The 19,917-nt window shown below is 34.7% G+C and overlaps 2 protein-coding genes across 3 annotated transcripts; one reads left to right on the forward strand and one right to left on the reverse strand.

The window, feature by feature from the left end:
* Positions 1-4,454: 4,454 nt before the first annotated feature.
* LOC113692299 (pentatricopeptide repeat-containing protein At1g31430-like) lies at positions 4,455-8,451 on the reverse strand. Of its 2 annotated transcripts, none has more exons than XM_027210693.2 (2): positions 5,916-8,451; positions 4,455-5,165 (listed from the first exon to the last, which is right to left on the reverse strand). In XM_027210693.2, exon 1 carries the CDS (start codon positions 8,320-8,322, stop codon positions 6,397-6,399), a length of 1,926 nt encoding a protein of 641 aa, XP_027066494.1. In that variant the 5' UTR covers positions 8,323-8,451; the 3' UTR covers positions 4,455-5,165; positions 5,916-6,396. The 2 variants fall into 2 exon arrangements, with proteins under 2 accessions (XP_027066494.1, XP_027066493.1); XM_027210692.2 differs by having other exon boundaries at positions 4,455-5,202.
* Positions 8,452-14,261: 5,810 nt separating this feature from the next.
* On the forward strand, positions 14,262-16,066 carry LOC113694202 (GDP-fucose transporter 1-like). Its single transcript, XM_027213067.2, has one exon. The coding sequence runs from the start codon at positions 14,830-14,832 to the stop codon at positions 15,862-15,864; it is 1,035 nt and encodes a 344-aa protein (XP_027068868.1). The 5' UTR covers positions 14,262-14,829; the 3' UTR covers positions 15,865-16,066.
* Positions 16,067-19,917: the final 3,851 nt, after the last annotated feature.

The following is a 19,917-nucleotide window of genomic DNA, read 5'->3' on the forward strand; positions in this document are numbered from 1 at the left end:
GCAAAATTAATAAATGGTTTAACCATCATGTATGCAAGTATAAGGAAATTACATGAATAAATTCAAAAATCATAAGAATTAAAGTGAATATTTATACAAATTATAAGGGAGTACATGGATATTAAGATTTTATCACATGTGCTTTAAAGCCCGTTTGGTGTCCATTTTCTAGTTTACATAGAACCACACGGGAATTATGTGGCTATTTTAACTTTATGGGGGTTATCTGGCATTTTGTAAAATCACAGGGGGGTAATAAGTATTTTACCCAAAATTGTTTGCCCTAGACGTCGTGCTTCAATTAAATTTTATAACTTACGCATTTTCTTAAAAGTGATCCTCGAATGAACTAATATGGCAAAATTTTCCACTTAAGGTTGAATGGTTGCTAGAATGGAAGCTCCAGCCCGGACCTTTCGTTTTAGAATTGCAATGACCCTAGGAACTTTTTTATAGGTATGTCTAACAAGAGTTCTACTTAAAAAAACCTTGCCATTAAAGGCTTGGTGAGGTGGGAGACAAGGGTTCAGACGCTTGGTGTAGTGCACATTAAGTTGCCTCTCACCAACTGCCACATTAAGTAGCTTCTTAAAAAATTCAACAAGTGTGTAGTGCACTCGTCTGGTCCGATAGTGATTCAGTTTCCATCGATCCCCCTAAACCCAGTTGGTCTGCCCCTTATATTAGGATAGTGTAGGATACTATAGATAAAAAAAATGACGATTGACAAAAAAAAAAAAAAAAGCATTCTACTTGCAGGAATAGGAATACGAATAATTTCGAATACCTTCTCCTGAAGTTTCTGACAATTTTACTGACCTCCTTTGATATTTGAAAAATTACACGTATCTCCCTTGATTTGATAGTTTTATTAACAAAATTTTAAAATAATATTGAGTTGGTCAAATTTTTAAATGAATATCCAAAAATGCTCTTGTGTAATGAGTTTTAATTTACTTTTCCATACAATTATAAAATTATCTAGTATAATTATAAGAAAAGGTGCCAAAATTTTCATGTCTATACTTACTATTTAATAAATAACTATAATAATAATTTTATCACTATGGTAGAATATTTTTTATGGTATTTTATTTTGAATTTAAATTTATAAGTTGAAAAGAAAATGTTGAAATAATTCATTTAGAGTTTAGAAATTTTTTGAGTTGTGGGATTATCATAATTTAGTAATGATTTTGGATCATTTCCTTTTGATTTATTGTTAATTTTAATACCAAAAAATAGAAAATAAATATCAGCAAAAACATTGGATTGCGTATAAAGTTAATTTATCAAAAAAATCACTAGTTTGATATTTGATTACAATAGAAACTATAGGTAATAGTGATAGTTCTACAGTTTTATTGGCAAAAAATTCAAAAAAAAAAAGGAATAAGAAGGAAAAGAATAAAATTTTTTTTAAAAGTCATTCTAAGTATAAACATACAAAATAAGGGAATTTTATTAAAATATTTAAGGATAGTACTATCATTTTAAATAACAAGTGAGGTATATATAATTTTTAAAATCTCAGGAAGCTAAATGAAATTATTAAAAACCTCAAGGGAGGTTTTTGAAATTATCCCATAGGAATATGAATGTCGACATTTTTTGAAATTTGAATGCTCAAAATGTGGCCATGACTCTTGAGTCCATTCCCCATGCTCCACGGTAGCAGCTCGACCACATGCCTGATTTCACATCATATGATTGTGCTTCCGGAGTCTCTCCACTTCCAGCAACCAAAGTAGTCCCCGTCTCATTGAATGGTTGATTGAATGGTTCAAGATATTTATCACGTCAGAAAAGTCAAAGCAAATTTTAGTTTATCTTTTTAATATAATTCTTCTTTCTAATCGTATGCATCTAATCATTCAAATTTAAAATTTGAATTTATAGGGATAAAATTGAAAAAAGAAATACAAACATCACAATTAAATCACTATATTTAAGAAAGTTGAATTTCCGAAACATAATTAAATAATTGGAACAGAGGGAGTAGTAGGTTTGTAGCACATGAATGATGAAACCGCAGTGCAAAAATTTGGAGCAATGCAAAAATAACTCTCTTAAGGGGTATGTTGGTCGTTGAATTGTATGAGAGGTGATTATGGATCAGAGAACAAATCAAGGATATAAAGCTTCTGAGAATATTCGATCAATGGATGTTTAGCTTGGCTTTGTGTGCACATGCGATGCATACGTGAACAGCAATACCGTAATCAAATCAGGTCCGTTAAAAATGTGCTAGCTTTTTCAATCTTGCTTGCTCTTTTATCTTCATTAGGCCTATATTTATAAATACTAGTGGGGAATCGCACATACTGTGTGTGTGCACATCAAACAAATATTTTTAAAGCAAGGAAAAAAAGGGATAATTTTTTTTTTGGAGATTATTCAAAATTTTTTGGTGATTAAAACGTGAGTATATTATGTTGAATTTTGAAAGGATACACTTCAAATAAAAAATAATAATGATGTAATTTTTTAACATCAAACTCGTGAGCCATCCATTATACATGGAGTGATATATAGAATTCAGCCTCAAACATAATAAGTGTACAGTGTTGATGCCGTTTCAAGAACCGACCGACCAGATTGTGTGATGTGGCAGTTTTAATTGTTTACTCCCCTTTTTTATTAAAAAAATAAAAATAAAAAAAAATAAAGTCCCGGTAGCGTCAAGCCCTCGTCCGGTCATGCCCTTGTGGCCCAACGACATGGTGGACGTCACCGGTCTTGTCTTCCCGTACTGGATTTTGTCCGATGAATCGATATTTTAACCATAAAATTGTACTTGCGTCTCCGGGTAACTATTTTGCCCCAAAAAGAATGGAGTATTACCGTATATGGAAACAAGACAGTGTGATGCATGATAGATACTCTAATAAACAGTTTCCTGGATTATGATCTGCTGATCATATGATTTGTCTGTCAAAATTTAAGTTGACCAAAAAAATTCTTCCCGTGTCCGCACCGGAGAGTAGTTCCTGCGTACCAATCCCCGTTTATTTTACTCCAGAGCCACACTAAACATAAAGATGAACATTGAATGTTAGGAGGAAAGATTGTAAGTAAACCTTTAAGACCTCGACATTTATTTGATTTTTTTTTTTTTTTAAAAAAAGCAAGTAGTAGAAGGACGGTTAACATTTTGTTGAGTGATGAATAAATTTGATGGCACGGAAGAAGTAATTCAAAGAGAGATGTCTCGAGTTTCAACACTTTCACTTATATTTAAAAAAGTTTTTTTTTAAAAAAAAAAAACGGATATTACTGACGTGTCATATGAGATCTCCGACGTGGTTAAGGGACCAGTGGCACACACGTAATCGGCGTCGGGATGTTGTCATAATCCCCGTGCCAGCCCTGCGCTGCACCACGCCTCCCCTGCTTCCGATCCACTTCTATAGTGTTATATACTCCCCTGCTACCCAGTCTTCCTTTACACCAAGTCCAGTCTAACAAAAAAAAAGAAAAAAGAAAAAACTCCTCCAATACGTAGTCCTCGTACTTCGCTTACCAGAAGTATATTTAAATTTTCCTTTTCCATTTTTGTCTCCTCGGTGAAGTTTGAGTTGATCCGACTACCCGACAAGAGAAAAAAAAATAAATGTCGATTGCTTTTAGGAACATCATTATTGAGTCGTCATGGTACGAGAAGAAGATGAGGAGGCAGCACGCAGATGGAGATGACGATGATGATAATGGCGGCTATGATTATGCCCCAGCCGCATGCGTTGAAGGCGATGGCGACGACGATGACGGAGATTATGACTATGCTCCGGCTGCATCCCTGGAGGAGGAGGGTGATGACGACGATGACGATGACGATGACGGTTATCATTGTGCTCCAGCTGCATGAACTTCATTTACTTCACCCAAAATTTCATACTTGCACCTGGGAATCTTTTCGCATGTTCTTTTTTTTTTTTTTAATCATATCGAACCTTCCAAGTTACAACTCAATTAGTATTGATTAATTGTAGTATTCCTCGTTTCTGATATTTTAGCCTCAGAACCCTAATGGTGAAATCTATTAACTTCCTTTTCCGGATTTTTACAGTTTCTGGTTCTGCTGCTCTTTTTGGTTTGTTTAATTGTACTGCTAACGTTACGTGGGTTGCAGTACTGTTCAGTCAGAGTGATAATTTAAATAAAGTCACAATATTATATAATTTATTTGTGACAGTATAATACGACCATCAGCATGAATAAATTTTGCAACTGACGTGTTTTAAATTTCTTTTCAAACGACAAAGCATAACTTTGGGGTCGCGGGGCTCATAAAAGAGGCCCGGTTATAGAGAAAGAGGGGCAGAGGAGGAGGGAGGGACTAGGGAGGGAGGGAGGGAGAACAGAAAAAAACAAAGAAGGGTGTCAGTTGGCAGTGATGGGTTGAGGCAAGGGAGGAGGAGGAGGAGGAGGAGGAGGAAGAAAAAAAAGGAAAGAAAGGAAAAAACTGTGTGTTTTTGTGGTATGTATTTTAAAACTCTTGGGATATTTTAGAGGGTTATTATAGTTAAAGTTGCTACAAAATTTATCTATTAAAAATCGGCCAAAAAACTCGTCTCCCAAACGGAGCCGTAATTTCACCTCTTCTCTTCCGTAGAGCCGTGAAAACGGCATCATCTACGTCTAGCTGTCACCAGTCACCACCATGCACAAAAACTTTCAAACTCTTTTGACTGATTCTGGACCGACAATTCGCCTTTTTGCCCATCCATGATGGTGAACTATTTACTTGCCAGCCAATGTGCTTGCTGACTTGTCATTTGAATGTCCGATCTGGAGTGCAGTTTCCTGATCTGGCAAAGCTATTTGGGCTACATACAACCCGGGTTGGGTATTCACATCCATCAGGTACCACTCCACAAATTTCCACGAGCTGGCCCTGTGCCTAATTCAGTATACCAGTGCTTATTAGAACTCGCTTATACAAGCTTTTATGGCATCCTCGTCCATGCAATCCCACTTCCCGTTTCTTTCCCAGTCACACTCTTCGACCCAGAAACCATCCATTTTTCCAACTTCTTGCCCAAAGTACAAGAAAGCCATCCAAATGGATTTGATGAGAGCATGCCAAAGAATCATGCTCCAGCAGAATGGCTGGAAGGAGATGAAGACAATGTTAGGCGGTTTAAAACTGTGCTCTGGCAGGATTCCTGGAAATTGATGATGTTGGCAATGATCAGGGGCCAGCTGCACGAATGCACCCAAAGTAGAAATATATATCAACAAATTCATATCACTTGGACAGTCAAGCAAACCAGCAAGAAGCCAGTGAAGGTTGTAATGATTAAAAAAGACTAAATGATTTCAAACAACACCAATGCTTTTCTTGTTTAAGTGGGCAGTTTAATTCTTTCTGGTATAAGAAAGAAAATTCCTTGATTGGCAGCTAGTAATGACAGCGATCATATTGAATGGTCTCTGTTACGAGTAAGAACAGCAACTTAGCCATGGTGAAAGTTCATGTCACTCTCCAAAGAAAAAATTACATACACGATTTTCTGATACGTTTGAGTTGTGTTTTGTAGTTGAGCCGGATGAATTACGAGAAGACAATTTCCTCAATGACAGCTTAGTAATTCATAGTAATAAGGTTTAAATATCTAGGCAGATTAACAATTGCATTCTTGATTTTCATTTTAAGGTAACTTCACAGTTCACATAAACCGGCTGGCACAAAGGCTTACTTATATGTGAAATGTTTCTTTTGTTTGGCCAATGATTCGAGAAATCTCTCCACACATCAGCAATCTTCTACCAAAGTCTAGATATATTAAGCATCATTGTTAACCTAATAGTAGGAACCTCAGAGATCCCTACTCTCTAACAACAATAATTTTCTGATTCACTTAAAACTTGCAACTCCAGTAACTATGCGTAGAACTAGTATGGCTATTACTTACCTGATCTTGTGCTGCCTACTCCCTCTAGACCTGCATGATTTGTGATATGCTTGTATTTGAAGACCCCCACTTTCGTTGACGCAATCCTTGAGTACCTTTCTTGTCAAAGAACAAAACAAGAAGCTGAGCAAATCAAAACACATGCAGCGTGGCAAGGATTGTTGTCTTCATCTGATACTGGCTTTGCTTGTGTTAATTATTCCTCAGCCCTCATTAAACTGATTTAAGTAAAACCAATAGTTTGAGAACCTCTTATCAACGATGTGAAGATTACATTTTTTATGTTTCCAGCACTTAAATGTATGATCATTGTCATACTAAAGAACTTCCAGAAGATCAAGGCTTAGAAATCTGAACTACTAGAGTGGAGAAATCACTGATTCCTGATCGATCACAAAAGCACGCCTTCATTTTGTTGCCTTATTCGGCTTTTGTCTCTTCTATGTGCAATAGTGGGCTAGCCATGCTAGACAAAGTGAACTTAGTCTATTTCATTCCAGTGCTGCAAATGGCCAGCAATCAACTCATGTATATTGCTATCAGCTTCAATTGAACTGCATCCAGGGGACTTCTTAAATCCAAGGGTGCTCATTTCCCTTCTGACCTTTTTGACATCTTCCCACCTGTTCACAGACGCATAAATGTTGGCCAGAAGAGAATGAGTACTAGAATCACTACATTGAATTTGTATCAAAATGTTAGCAATGCGTTCACCCATATCGACATCACCATAGGTTCTGCAAGCGCTGAGTAAAGCACCATAAAGGGGTACTACAATTTTGTTATCTTTATTGGGTATATTTGCTATCATGTCTTGAGCTTCCCCTAATAGTCCAGCGCGACCAAAAAGATCTATCAAGCACCCATAATGCTCTAACTTTGGTTCAATGTGATAGACATTTTTCATGGAATCAAAATGTTGGCGGCCTTCCTCTACTAGTCCACCATGACTGCAAGCACTTAAAACTCCAATGAAAGTGATATCATCAGGTTTAATTCCAGCTTGTTTCATTCCTGAGAACAGTTCCAGCGCCTTGAAGGACTCACCGTTCATGGCTAGCGCACAAATAACAGCAGTCCAGGATGCCGTGTCTTTCTCCTTCAACGTGTTGAAAATTGCCAGGGACTTTTCAATACATCCACACTTTGCATACATCTCTATCAAAGCAGTGCCGACAACAGCATCAATTGATATCCTGTTTTCCACAATGCAAGCATGAAGCCATTCCCCTTGTTCCATGGCACCCAACTGAGCACATCCAGTAAGTAAAGTAACCAATGTGAATTTATCTGGTATTATCCTTTCCATTTGCATCTCCCTAAACAAGGCTAGTGCATCATCGACACGATTAAACTGTACATACCCATTGATCATAGCTGTCCAAAGAATAAGATCGCGAACTGGACTTCTATCAAACAATTCTCTGGCATCATCGAGCTTACCATTACTGATATAACCTGAAACCATACTTGTCCAACATATGACATTCCTGTTTGGTATGGTATCAAAAATTTGCCTAGCTATATTCAAGCATCCACACTTGGAATACATATCCAACAAGGCATTTCCAATTATAACAGTCAATTCAAGTTCATTGCTCACATAGTCATGTATTTCTCGCCCAAGTTCCAAATTTCTCAGTGCAGTACAAGCAGATAAAGTACTCACAACCGTAGCCTCATCAGGTTTAAGATTTGCTTCATGCCTCATCCTCGTATATACCCCAATGGCATCCTCGAATTTATGGCACCTAACAAACCCAGATATCAAGACATTCCACGAGACCAAGTCTCTCTGACGCATTTCGTCAAACACCTTTCTCAAACTGTCCACAGAACCCTCCACGCCATAACAATCCATGATTGAGTTACAAACATAGCAATCAAATCCATCCCCACTTTTCAAAACAAAGCCATGAATCTTTTCACCTTCTCTTACCGATTTCAACTCTCCAATGGCCTTAAAAACAAAGGGATAAGTGTAATTATCAGGCCACAAACCGTGCTTTCTTAGCTGATCAAACAAACAAAGGGCTTTTCTGAAATTTCCAGCTTTCGTGTGTGCTTTGATCATCACATTGTAGATAAATAGACTCGGGGTTTTAACGTGGTCAAAGATTCTTTGTGCGTAGCCGAGGTTTCCTAGAAAAGGGTCAGCAGTGAAGGCCACGAGCTTGTGGATAATGTCTAAGTTTTGGTGGAGGCCTAATATCAAGACTTGCGCTTGGATTTGCATCAGGTGGGTCATGGATTTGCAAGTCTTGAGGAGGTATACACATGATTTCTTGGTGAGGATTGTTGTTCGTGAAGAGGGGGCAGTTGACAAGTGCGAAACAAATTGGCGGGAAATAGGTTTCATGGGCGACGGACGGCCGTCTCGCTCCCCCTGTATTTGTATTGCTTTCATCGGCGAGGAATAAAGGCCTTTTGCGTCTTCAAGGCCACGTCAAATTTGGCCTCAAATTTAATTGATTAAGAAAATCTTGGTTGAAGTTTGAGCGCCTTCATTTTTTCAAAACAACAGAAGAATGGTACACTTTTTTTGCTTGCATTTCTTTCTTTTTCTGAGAACTATTTTAAGAGTCTTGGCTGGGAAATGTTTGAGTATTTGTCAGAGACAATTGACAGTCGATATTTTTTTGCAACATAATGGTTTTGCTATTCAATCTAAATAGTATCATTCACACGTTTAAATTATATTATTCAACAAACTCATAGAAGTGTTAATGAAACCTTATAAATTAATAATCTTTGAACCTTACAAAATCTATTAATTTAAAAATATATTAATTAATTGATAAATTAATAATTTATCGAGTGTATTTATAATTCAAAGAACCACTCATTTAATTAAACAGAGTACTGTTTGATTTTATAAAAATATGAATTTTTTAATAAATGAAGGCCAAAAGTGTAAGGAATATAAACCAATCCATAACAACTTAATTTCGAAGTATATAATTTAATTATATTAATGTCTTCAATGTACATATGCAACTAATATCATTTTTCTATCATCGAAAGGTCAAAAAGAATTAGAAATACTAAATGATAGATGTCCACTACCATTTTATGAAAGAAAATGTTATTTGCACTTCCATTTTTATTAATCACACTTCTACTATCATTTTATTCATATAGATTTTATTTAGGGATAATTTCAAAAACCTTCCCTGAGATTTTTTACTATTTCATTTGCCTCCTTCCATGTTCTGAAAATTACACTAACCTTCCTTGAAATTTATTATTTTGTAACATTTAGGTTCAACTAATAATAAAAAATGATATTAGAAGAGAGAAGATAATATGATTTCATCATTGCCCCTCATCTACTAAATTATTTAATTAATTTAAATCAGTCTAAAAATTAAAGAAAATACTAGAATTTGTTTTTTATCATTATAAATTAAATCGTATATGGTATTAGAAATAGTATATCATTCTATATATTTCACTTGATGTAAGATTCAAATTGCTCTTTTCAGTTACAAACTCATTATCAAACATGATCAACAATAAATAATCAAAAAATCTGTAACAAAAATATTACAAAGAGCGAATTTTAATATTATAAAAATTTTAGTGACTAAGTTTAATATGTTGACAAGAATATTTATGATGTTAAAGTTTGTTCTCTATAATATTTTGGTTGCAGATTTTTTTATTATTTGTTATTGACCATGTTTGATAATGGGTATGTAATTGAAAAGATTAATTTAGATCTTACATTATGTGAAAATATAAAACAATACATTATTTTTTGATATTATATGTAATTTGATCTCTAATGATAAACATCAAATTTTAGTGTTTTTCATTAATATGTGAGTTGGTATTAAATTAATTAAAGTAGATCAGAGGTTTGATGGAATCATATCAACTTTTCTCTTCTAATATCACTTTTTAATTACTGATTGGATTTAAATATTATAAAATAATTAATCTTAACGGGGGTTAGTATAATTTTGAAAATTTGGAATGAGGCCAATGACATAGTCAAAAACCTCATGAGAGGTTTATGAAATTATTCCTTTTATTTATTAGATTATATAATGAAACAAACAGTGAGAATGTAAATAATAACAACATAGTGCAAATAACATTTTTTTTTATCAAATGCACATAATGAATTAGATCAACAATATTTATGTATATAGATGATAGAGAAGTTTTCTTTATATAATAAACAATTACCAAGTTTTTTTTACACATTTCATTGTTAAACTATGGTTGTGTATATAAATCAATCACGACTCATCGAATGTCCAAAGTATTAAATGAGAAATAGGAAAGAAAACGATAGATTAAAGGAGAAATCGGATCATCATCAACTGAGTTGCCAAATTTACTTTTCAAAAACTATTCATGTGATGGGTTTATGACCTATTCTTGTCAAAATTTGACTGGAAATGTGACGATTGGTTAGTGTAATTTAATTTTTGCTGCAACAATAATATTTTTATAACTTAATTTATCATATTTTATAGGGAGAGAAGGACTAAAGAGAGGAGAGAAAGCCTGAAGAAATTTTATAAGGGGTTAGAGTCTAAAGAGGGACAATGATAATATTTTTATAACATAATTTATCCTATTTTATAGGGAGGGGGAGCCTAAAGAGAGGAGTAAGAGTTTTAAAGAGGCTGTGTAAGGAGTTAGAACCTAAAAAGGGACAACGATAATATTTTTATAACTTAATCTATCATATCAACATGCAGAGAGAGCCTAAAGAGAGAAAGAAGAGTCTAAAAAGACTGTTTAATTTAATCTATCATATTCTACGCGGAGGAAGAGTCTAAAGAGAGGAGGAAGAATCTAAAAATTATGTGTAAGGGGTTAGAGTCTAAAGAAGGGAGGAATAGCCTAAAGAGGTAGGGTTAGAGCCTAAAGAGAGGAAAGAAAGCCTAAAAGAGGAGTTGTGTTAAAGTCTAAATGAGGAGTTTAAAGAGATTGTATAGGAGATTAGAGCCTAAAAAGGGGAGCAAGAGCATAAAGAAATTGTGTAATGGATTAGAGCCTAAAGAGGGGAGGCACTATGGGTAAGGATTCTTAGCAACAAGTATAAGGACTCAGGAGGATATGGGAGCAAATCCTTCGTCTGGAGGAGCATAGAGAAAGGCAGAAGGTGGTGAGGAAAGGAGTGCGGTGGACAATGGTAAATGGGATAGATACTAGGTTTTGAAAGGGCGCATGGTTATTAGAGAAGCCGCTAGTGGACATAAGTGGGAGGGAAATTTCGATAGGAGAACTGCATAAGAAAGTCAGGGATTACTGGGTTATTGGGGAGGGATGGAGTTTGGATGCATTGGAACCTTTACTGTCCTCCCAAATCCTAAGTAAACTATTGGAAGTTCGCTTAGTAGAAGAAAGCACCGACAAGGATTTGCCAGTGCCAGGGGAGTGTTCTCAATAAGAACTGCATATCAGCTAGAATGTGATGAAGAAGTGCTTGCGAATGGAAGCAAATTTGAAAGCAAAGAGGACCGGACAAATAGCAGTTCATACTGTGGTTAGCTAGGCACCAATGACTATTAACTAATGCGGAAAAGAAGAGAAGACACCTCCAAGAGATTAGTTACTGTGAGCTATGTGGGCAGGATCCGGAAACGCAGCTACATGTTCTAAGAGATTGTGCCTGAACAAGGAAGTTATGGTTTAGTCTAGTTCATCCAAGATATTAGAAGGAATTTAATAACAAGAGTGCAGAAGAGTGGATAGACTAGAATATGATGAGAGGAAATATAGGCAGATGGGATCACCTGGACTGGCAGGTAATGTTCCAACAGGTGGTATACTTAATATGGGGAGGCAGAAATAGTTTTTACATCAATAGGACAGCACTAAAATCAACAACCTAGAGAAAGGGGTTGTTGCAGTGCTAGAAGCTAATCAAAGAGTACTAGAGAAAGAAACCAGGAGCAAGAAAAGGCAAATTATAAACATCGGGTGGGGTAAACCGGAGAGAGGTTGGATAAAGGTTAATGTAGATGGGGCGTTTATCTCTAGGAGTGGTACTGCAGGAGCTGGAGAGCTATTAAGAGATGAGTATGGAATGTGGATTAGCGGATTTTGGGCAAATTTAGGACAGAGGACCAATACTGAAGCTGAACTATGGGCTATCGGGTTTAGAATGAAGACAGCATGGGACAAGGGATACAGGAGAGTGATCATTGAGCTTATTGACAAAGCGCCAACAGAGAGCCTACTTATGGTGCAGATCAGCCAAATCCGAAAGTTAAGGGCGAGGCAATGGCAATGTGAGCTAGTACATCAATGGAGGGAGGGTAATTTGAGTGCGGATTGGTTAGCTAAGAATGGCTTGAATTTGGGAGCGGGAGTTTAAGAGTTGGTATCTCCTCCAGAGAAGTTGAGAAAGTGGGTGGCATATGATGTAATAGGCATTACAACGCCTAGATTAGTTGCCATGTAATGGGTCTAAAGCCCTCCTACCAAACAAAAAAAAAAAAAAAAGAGACTATGTAAAAACCTAAAAGGAAAGCCTAAAAATGTTGTGTAAAAAATTAACAGGTATATTTTTTTTCAAAGCAGATGGAGTTCGAACCCCCGATCTGCAACATAAAGAGAAATGGCCACTGAGCTCATGCAAACGTGGAAAACGACAACGTTCTTAACTCTTCCTACTGTCCCCAGCTCTGCCCAATCTTGATTGCTCCCCTCTCTCTCTCATCTCTCCATTCATTGAAGTTACTCCGTACTTTTCTCTGAATCTCTCTCAGATCATTCAAGTGATAAAAGGTTTTGCATTTAAACCCTCCCCCTGGGATTTTACCTGCAACCTTAAATTAAGGGATAATTGCAGAAACCTCCCCTGAGGTTTCCGACATTTGCACTGACCTCCCCTATAGTTTGAAAAATTACACTAATTTCCCCTGAGGTTATTAATTCTTTGCAAATTCAATCCAAACGATTAAAGTATTGTTTTAGGGAGTGAAATTAGAATTTTGTCCAAATTTATCCTTTGTAATACATGTCCAATGAATAACAAAGTGCTACAAATCAATTAACAATTAATAAATTTTAAGGAGTATAATTTATATGCAAATACGCATTACTTATTTAAAATACCGACTTTTTATGGGTATTTTACTTTCAAGTATTTAATTTAATACAAATATTTACGCTCAAATACAGATTTATATTTACTTTCAAATATTTAATTTTTGTTAAATACAAAAACTTCCAATTTCTCTTCCATAAAAATATTAATATAACACTTTTTTAATTTTAGTTATAAATATTTATGTATTTATCATAAATGAAATGATTCAAAATAAAATACTCATAAAGAGCCAATACTTTACTCATGTAATGGATGAAAATCATAAAGAATTAATACTTTATGGGCCAATTTTTTTAAAAAAATATTTAATTTATATTAAATAAATAACCTACTATTTCCTTTTTATAAGAATATTACTGTAACACTTTTTAAATTTTACTTACAAATATTGATATATTTATCATAAATTAAATGTTTAAAAGTAAAACACTCGTAAATAGCACTTTAAATAAATAATGTGTGTTTGCTCATAAAGAGCAGGTAACTATTTAAAGTATCGGCTTTTTATGGGTATTTTACTTTCAAACATTTAATTTAATATAAATATTTACGCTCAAATACAGATTTGTATTTGCTTTCAAATATTTAATTTTTGTTAAATACAAAACCTACCAATTTTTCTTCCGTAAAAATATTAATATAACACTCTTTCAATTTTAGTTACAAACATTTATGTATTTAATATAAATTAAATGATTCAGAATAAAATGTACATAAAGAACAAATACTTTACTCATGTAATAGATGAAAGTCATAAAGAATTAATACTTTATGGGTCATTTCTTTTTTTTTAAATTTAATTTATATTAAATAAATAACCTATCGATTTTCTTTTTGCAAGAATATTACTGTGACACTTTTTTGAATTTTACTTACAAATATTGATATATTTATTATAAATTAAATGTTTGAAAGTAAAATACCCGTAAAGAGCTAGTACTTTAAATGAGTAATGCGCGTTTGCCCATAAATTATACTCTTTAAAGTTTATTAATTGTTAATTGATTTATAGTACTTTGTTATTCATTGGACATGTAACACAAAGGGCAAATCTGGTACAAAATTTCTAATTTCACTCCCTAAAATAATATTTTAATTGTTTGGACTAAATTTGCAAAGGATTAGGAACCTTAGGGGAGGTCAGTGTAATTTTTTAAACTATAGGGGAGGTCAGTGCAAATGTCATAAACCTAAGGGGAGGTTTCTGCAATTATTCCTTAAATTAATCAACGACAATTATCTGTGTCGGCAGTGCAAATTGGATTCTCATTAGGGCTCTCTCTGTCTCTTTTATTTTTTTTTCACCCACCCAACCACTTTGTCTTCATATGCTCTGTTTTCCTTATTGCTATTCGCCAGATCATATGATTTGATCTTTTACTTCAGACCCAAAGTTTACTTTAATTCCATTTAAATTTGTTACTTTTTAAAACTTTTCTCGGTCTTGAATCCATTTTCTTTCTGCACATTAGTTGAAATTAATAATTGTTTTTAGTGAAACTGAAATCCCACCGGTATTTAGCGGTTATTTTTCTGTTCTCCCCCTTCTTTCCCCTCGAAATTCAGCTCAGATAGGGAGAACTAACTAATAATTGTGATTTTTTTTTGGGCATCTTGTTTATCCAAGTTTCTTAGATCGAAAAAAATCTGAGTCAATATGTTCCCGCTCCCAAATGTACGCCTTGAAGCTTATATTTAGCTCAATTTCCAGTATTTCCAAGATCAAATCTTTGCATCAAGGTCCCTGATCTTGGTGATACTTGCCAATCTTGCTTGATCTTTGTAGAGAAGGAAGGGGAAGCGAAAATTCTGAAACCCCTTCTTGATTTGAAGAAAATGGCTTCGATTCGATTTGATTCATCCAAGCAAGCTTATGCTACTAGCAGTCTTGTGGTGGGCTATGCATTATGCTCTAGTTTACTTGCTGTCATAAACAAGTTTGCCATAACTAAATTCAACTACCCGGGTCTCCTCACTGCATTGCAGTACTTAACTTCAGCTCTGGGCGTTTGGGTCTTAGGGAAATTGGGATTCTTGCACCATGATCCATTCACATGGGACATTGCCAAGAAATTCTTGCCTGCAGCTACTGTTTTCTACCTGGCAATCTTCACAAATACCAATCTTTTGCGACACGCCAATGTGGATACTTTCATAGTCTTCAGATCTTGCACACCCCTTTTGGTGGCTATTGCCGATACTGCATTTAGGAGGCAACCATGTCCATCAAAGTTGACCTTTTTATCGTTGGTGATTATTCTGGGTGGTGCCATTGGGTATGTTGTTACTGATTATGGTTTTACGATAACTGCTTATTCGTGGGCATTTGCATATATGGTGACTATTACGACTGAGATGGTTTATATTAAACACATGGTGACTAATCTTGGATTGAATACGTGGGGTTTTGTGTTGTACAACAATTTGTTGTCCTTGATGATGGCTCCTCTATTTTGGATCATTACTGGAGAGTATGTTGAAGTATTCACGGCTTTGGGAGTGAACAGGGGAAATCTCTTTGAGCCTGTTGCGTTTCTGGCTGTATCGTTGTCTTGTGTGTTTGGACTGCTTATTAGTTTCTTTGGCTTTGCAGCCAGGAAGGCAATATCTGCTACCGCATTTACTGTGACTGGTGTGGTGAATAAGTTTCTGACTGTGGCTATTAATGTGTTGATCTGGGATAAGCATGCTAGCCCATTTGGTTTGGTCTGCTTGCTACTGACTATTGCTGGTGGTGTCCTTTATCAGCAATCTGTTACCGGAGTTAGCAATGCCCCAGTTCAACGGGAATCTGGAGCCTCTATGTATTCGGAACGTAAACAAAGTGATGATGATCGTAGTGCAGATGATGTAGAAAAGGGTATCCAGTAAATTTTCTGGTGTATAAGGTATTTTGCAGCATTGTATGTTGCTGAAAGTGGAATTTAGTTTGGACTTTGATGCATATTCTTTTGACTTGAATATTCTCATGTACTGCATGGTATTATCATTTTTGAGAATCATTCTAATTTTTCTTGTTAATTTGGTTTAACAATGATCAATTATATTATCACTATCTTGATTTTCTGGTGAATATTGCAATTTTGAACTATCATGTATTTTGTTGTCGTTCATCTGGTGACCGGAGTATATATTCGATATTGGAAAGCTCATATTGCCAAATTCGGCCATTGTGTTTCCTTTTCTCAGACCTTTGCTTTAAGGAAGTGCATTTGTTGTGCCGAAAAACTTCTATTAGGCTGATCTTCTAGTATATGTTTTTCTGTTTCAACATTACCCTGTTCAATTGCTTTAAGCAGGCCTTGGTAGCTGTAACCTTGTAATTACCGTACATGCGGTTTATCTCTTACACATTACTTTATGAAGTGTCTTTTGTGGCTCTTCACAAAGAAGGTAAGCAGGTTTTGATTTTAGGGTCTATTTTTGATATTCAATGATTGGATATACTATCTTTGTCCCACTCATAGTGGTGCTATGTGCTTTGCTTATCTTGATATACACTGTTTGGCTATCTGTAAACTTGATTTGGAATAAAACATCTGGAATACCATCATATCATATGTTGCGATACAACCTTTTAGCTCCTGATCTCTTGGTACATTTTGTTCAAGACCATGAAATCCACGTTTCTCCTTCCGCCCCCCTTCCTTTTTAGACCATTAAGATTGGCCTCTTTTCTGAAGCATCAATTACCTTCAGATACTGGCCACTTCTGTTCTCTTGTTCTGCTCAATCAGTAACTGTATCAACTGTGCACCTTTCAACGTGCTTTCGATCTTTTAATAACAGTTGATGGTCTCGAACCTTTTTTACTGTAGTCACTTGCATCCTTTGTCTCGAAATAGACAACCTGGTTATAGCAACTTGGTACCAAAATCTATGACTTACCAATAGAGAAGAATTTTGAAGTTTTTCGGTTCTTTGCTTGGAGAAAAATGTAGGGAATGAATGTGAGTGACAATCACTTTCTTCCGTGTTTGTTTTACTCTTCAGAGAAAAGTACAGACTCTTTGCTTTCCCTGCTTCTCGCTCTTTCTGCATCTTTCATTTTCTTCCTATCCTTGGTCGCAGTTCCAAAAATGGTTTTGGTTTTTAGGTTATTCAAGTGTATGATTTGTTTATAGCCGTGTCAATAATCTTCTTGTCCCGTGGCATAATGTTCCCCGGAATTTCAGATATCGTGAGTTTAAGCTTTTGCCATGCTGGAATCTGCTGTGCAGTGATTCAACTGCATGGATGACTGTTGCTATGAGAACTGGCGAGTCAAAACTTTATTGTTCTTCGAACTGGAGGGTACGATTGTGTGCTTCGAAGTCTAAAATACCCTCTATTCTGTTGATATAGATAGGTGCCGGCAAGCTTATGTTTAGACGCGAATATTCCAACTTCTGAATATTTATTTAGGGTGGTGACTTGCGTTTTCTGTAGATTCATTGTCCAGAAAGATTTTTATGGCAACGTCCAGCTAAAGGACGACAAAATTGTGGAAACTGCTCTGCACTTAATGTCAAAAGGCATCAAATCAAAATTTGCATTCCTGCCTCAGCAGAATTTGAAGAAGAAATAATTCTCACCTGATAACTTGTTTCTGAAAAATGATTCTATGTCGACTCTTTAAACACACTACTGTATTTTCACTATCTTTATCTCAAAACAGATTTTTGCATCTCTTTTTTCGCGACTAATCTTCACTCCATATGGGAATTCAACTTACGCATTGCAGTCTGCAGATACGAGTACTGAAAGTGTGTTTTCTTGGCATTCCATAAAGTGTATCAGGATCCCGTGAAGCACAATCTGTATTTTGCAAAAGCATTCACAAGCTATTCCAGCCACGAGGACCATCGAAACCCTACTTTATTTTCGTTGATGAGCCCGTGCAGGCATTTTACTGTATGTGTAGGTCCCCTGCTCTTCTTTTTCTGGTAGAACAGGTCCCTTGCTGTTCAACAAGCCTTCAATCAATTGATCAAAATAGTCTGATTGGCCCTAAAGTTTGCTCTTCTTTTTTAGGTAGAGTAGGTCCCTTGCTCCTCAGCAGGCCTTCATACAATTGACATTGGCCCTCAAGTTTGCAAATTCTCATCACTCAATTATTCCTCAAACAGCACAAACATCCATGAGACCTCGAAATCAAAGTTTCAATCGTGCTGCGAGGAGAGTGGTCTGACTTTTTTGGGGTTTTCTCCAAATTAAAATGAGAGCGATCTAAATTTAGCCCAAATACGCCCTATTGTTGAAAAGTGCTCCGTTTGGATTTAACAGTTTTTTAAAAAATTGTTTTTGTCTTTTAAATTTACAGTAACTAGTATTTTGACCCGTGCTATGCACGGGATTATATTTCAAATCAAAATAATATTGTATATCTTTATATATTGTGGTACAGAATAATAATATATAGACTAAAAATTTTAAAGAAATGTATGCTTGACATATTGAAAAAATTTTAATTTATAATGATTTATATGATAGATGAATTGTTAACACATTTAAGGAAAGGGTTAGGTTGGGTGGTAAGGTGAAAAGAGTTTTCTTTAAAAAATCAATTTATCAGTACCTGACAAAACATCTCATGCTATACCCGTATATCAAAACTTATAATATAAAAAAAATTATAACCAATTTATTTTCTTCCATTTTTAGAAAAAAAAAATCTTTCTCCTATCTTGTACCGCTAAGATTGTTGACAGCATTTAGATTAGTATTTTTCATAAACTTTAACGTATATTAAAAAAAATCTCTGTAATATATGTTTTTAGAGTTCTCAAAATTATTAAACATCACCATCATTTCCCTCTTCTCTTATCTGCCGGCTAGTCATGAGATACCTCCTAGAATTTCATATTTTCTATCATGGTACCACTCTCTTTATTGTTTTTTTTTTTTTTGTCATATCTGTCATATCCCGACAATTCCCTTTTTTCTTCTCTCCTTTTTCTACCCATCCTTATAACCCACATTTTTTTTTTCAATCTTTCTCGCCACTTTTCAACTCTTCACCATTTTTTTCCTCCATCTTCCCCCCATACCCAATCTCTAAATTCGTATCCTTGCGACCCAATATATTTAACTTTATCTATCATAATGAAAATATAAAATTGAAAATTGATTACAATGGTTGCAATTATTAGTATCTAAAAATGAAAATGAAAACTAATAATATCTATAATATCCTCAAGTACTACAACCAATATATATATGTTTAATATAGAAAATACATATTTTTATATGAAGACAACAATAAAAATACATAAAATAATTAATGATACCAAAAGTTATCCTTAGTGTTTGGGTTTTGCACTCTTATTCAAGTCTAAAGGGTCAAATTTGGGCCAGATATATACAAATTAAGTAGTATTTTAGGGTCGAATGTTCTATGTTTTTCTCTTAAACTATAATGTTACTTTTTAAATTTTTTTGGTAGAATTGGTGTTGTTGTTATCATTATTTTTTATCAAAAATGAATATTTAAAAAAAAATTTCCAAGTTAAAAGGCCAGTACCACTTTGTTTTTTATTTAGTAATTTTATGAATGGTACAATTCTTGATTTTTTAAATCCTTCTTTTTTGTTTTCTATTTAATTTTGCTCTTTTACTTAGCATTACTAAGTTAAAAGATAAAGTATTATCATTTACTTTTTTACTTTTACTAAGTTTGGTAATATTTTCTCTTTATTTACCCTCCACTAATAAACTTCAAATCAACTTCCTATATAAGTGGAGCCACTTCTTACTTATTTAAATTAGAAAGGCGTGGAAGCCACTTTTTATTTAGGAAAATGTTATTTGCACTAAAATTTTTATTATTTGCAATTCCACCATTTATTTTATCATATTGTCTAATTAATGAAAACTATATGATCAAAATGATTATTGAAGTGTGAATAACAAAATGGAGTATAAATAATCTCACTTATTTAAATT

This window comes from Coffea arabica, chromosome 6c, assembly GCF_036785885.1.
Source record: "Coffea arabica cultivar ET-39 chromosome 6c, Coffea Arabica ET-39 HiFi, whole genome shotgun sequence".
Taxonomy (NCBI): domain Eukaryota; kingdom Viridiplantae; phylum Streptophyta; class Magnoliopsida; order Gentianales; family Rubiaceae; genus Coffea; species Coffea arabica.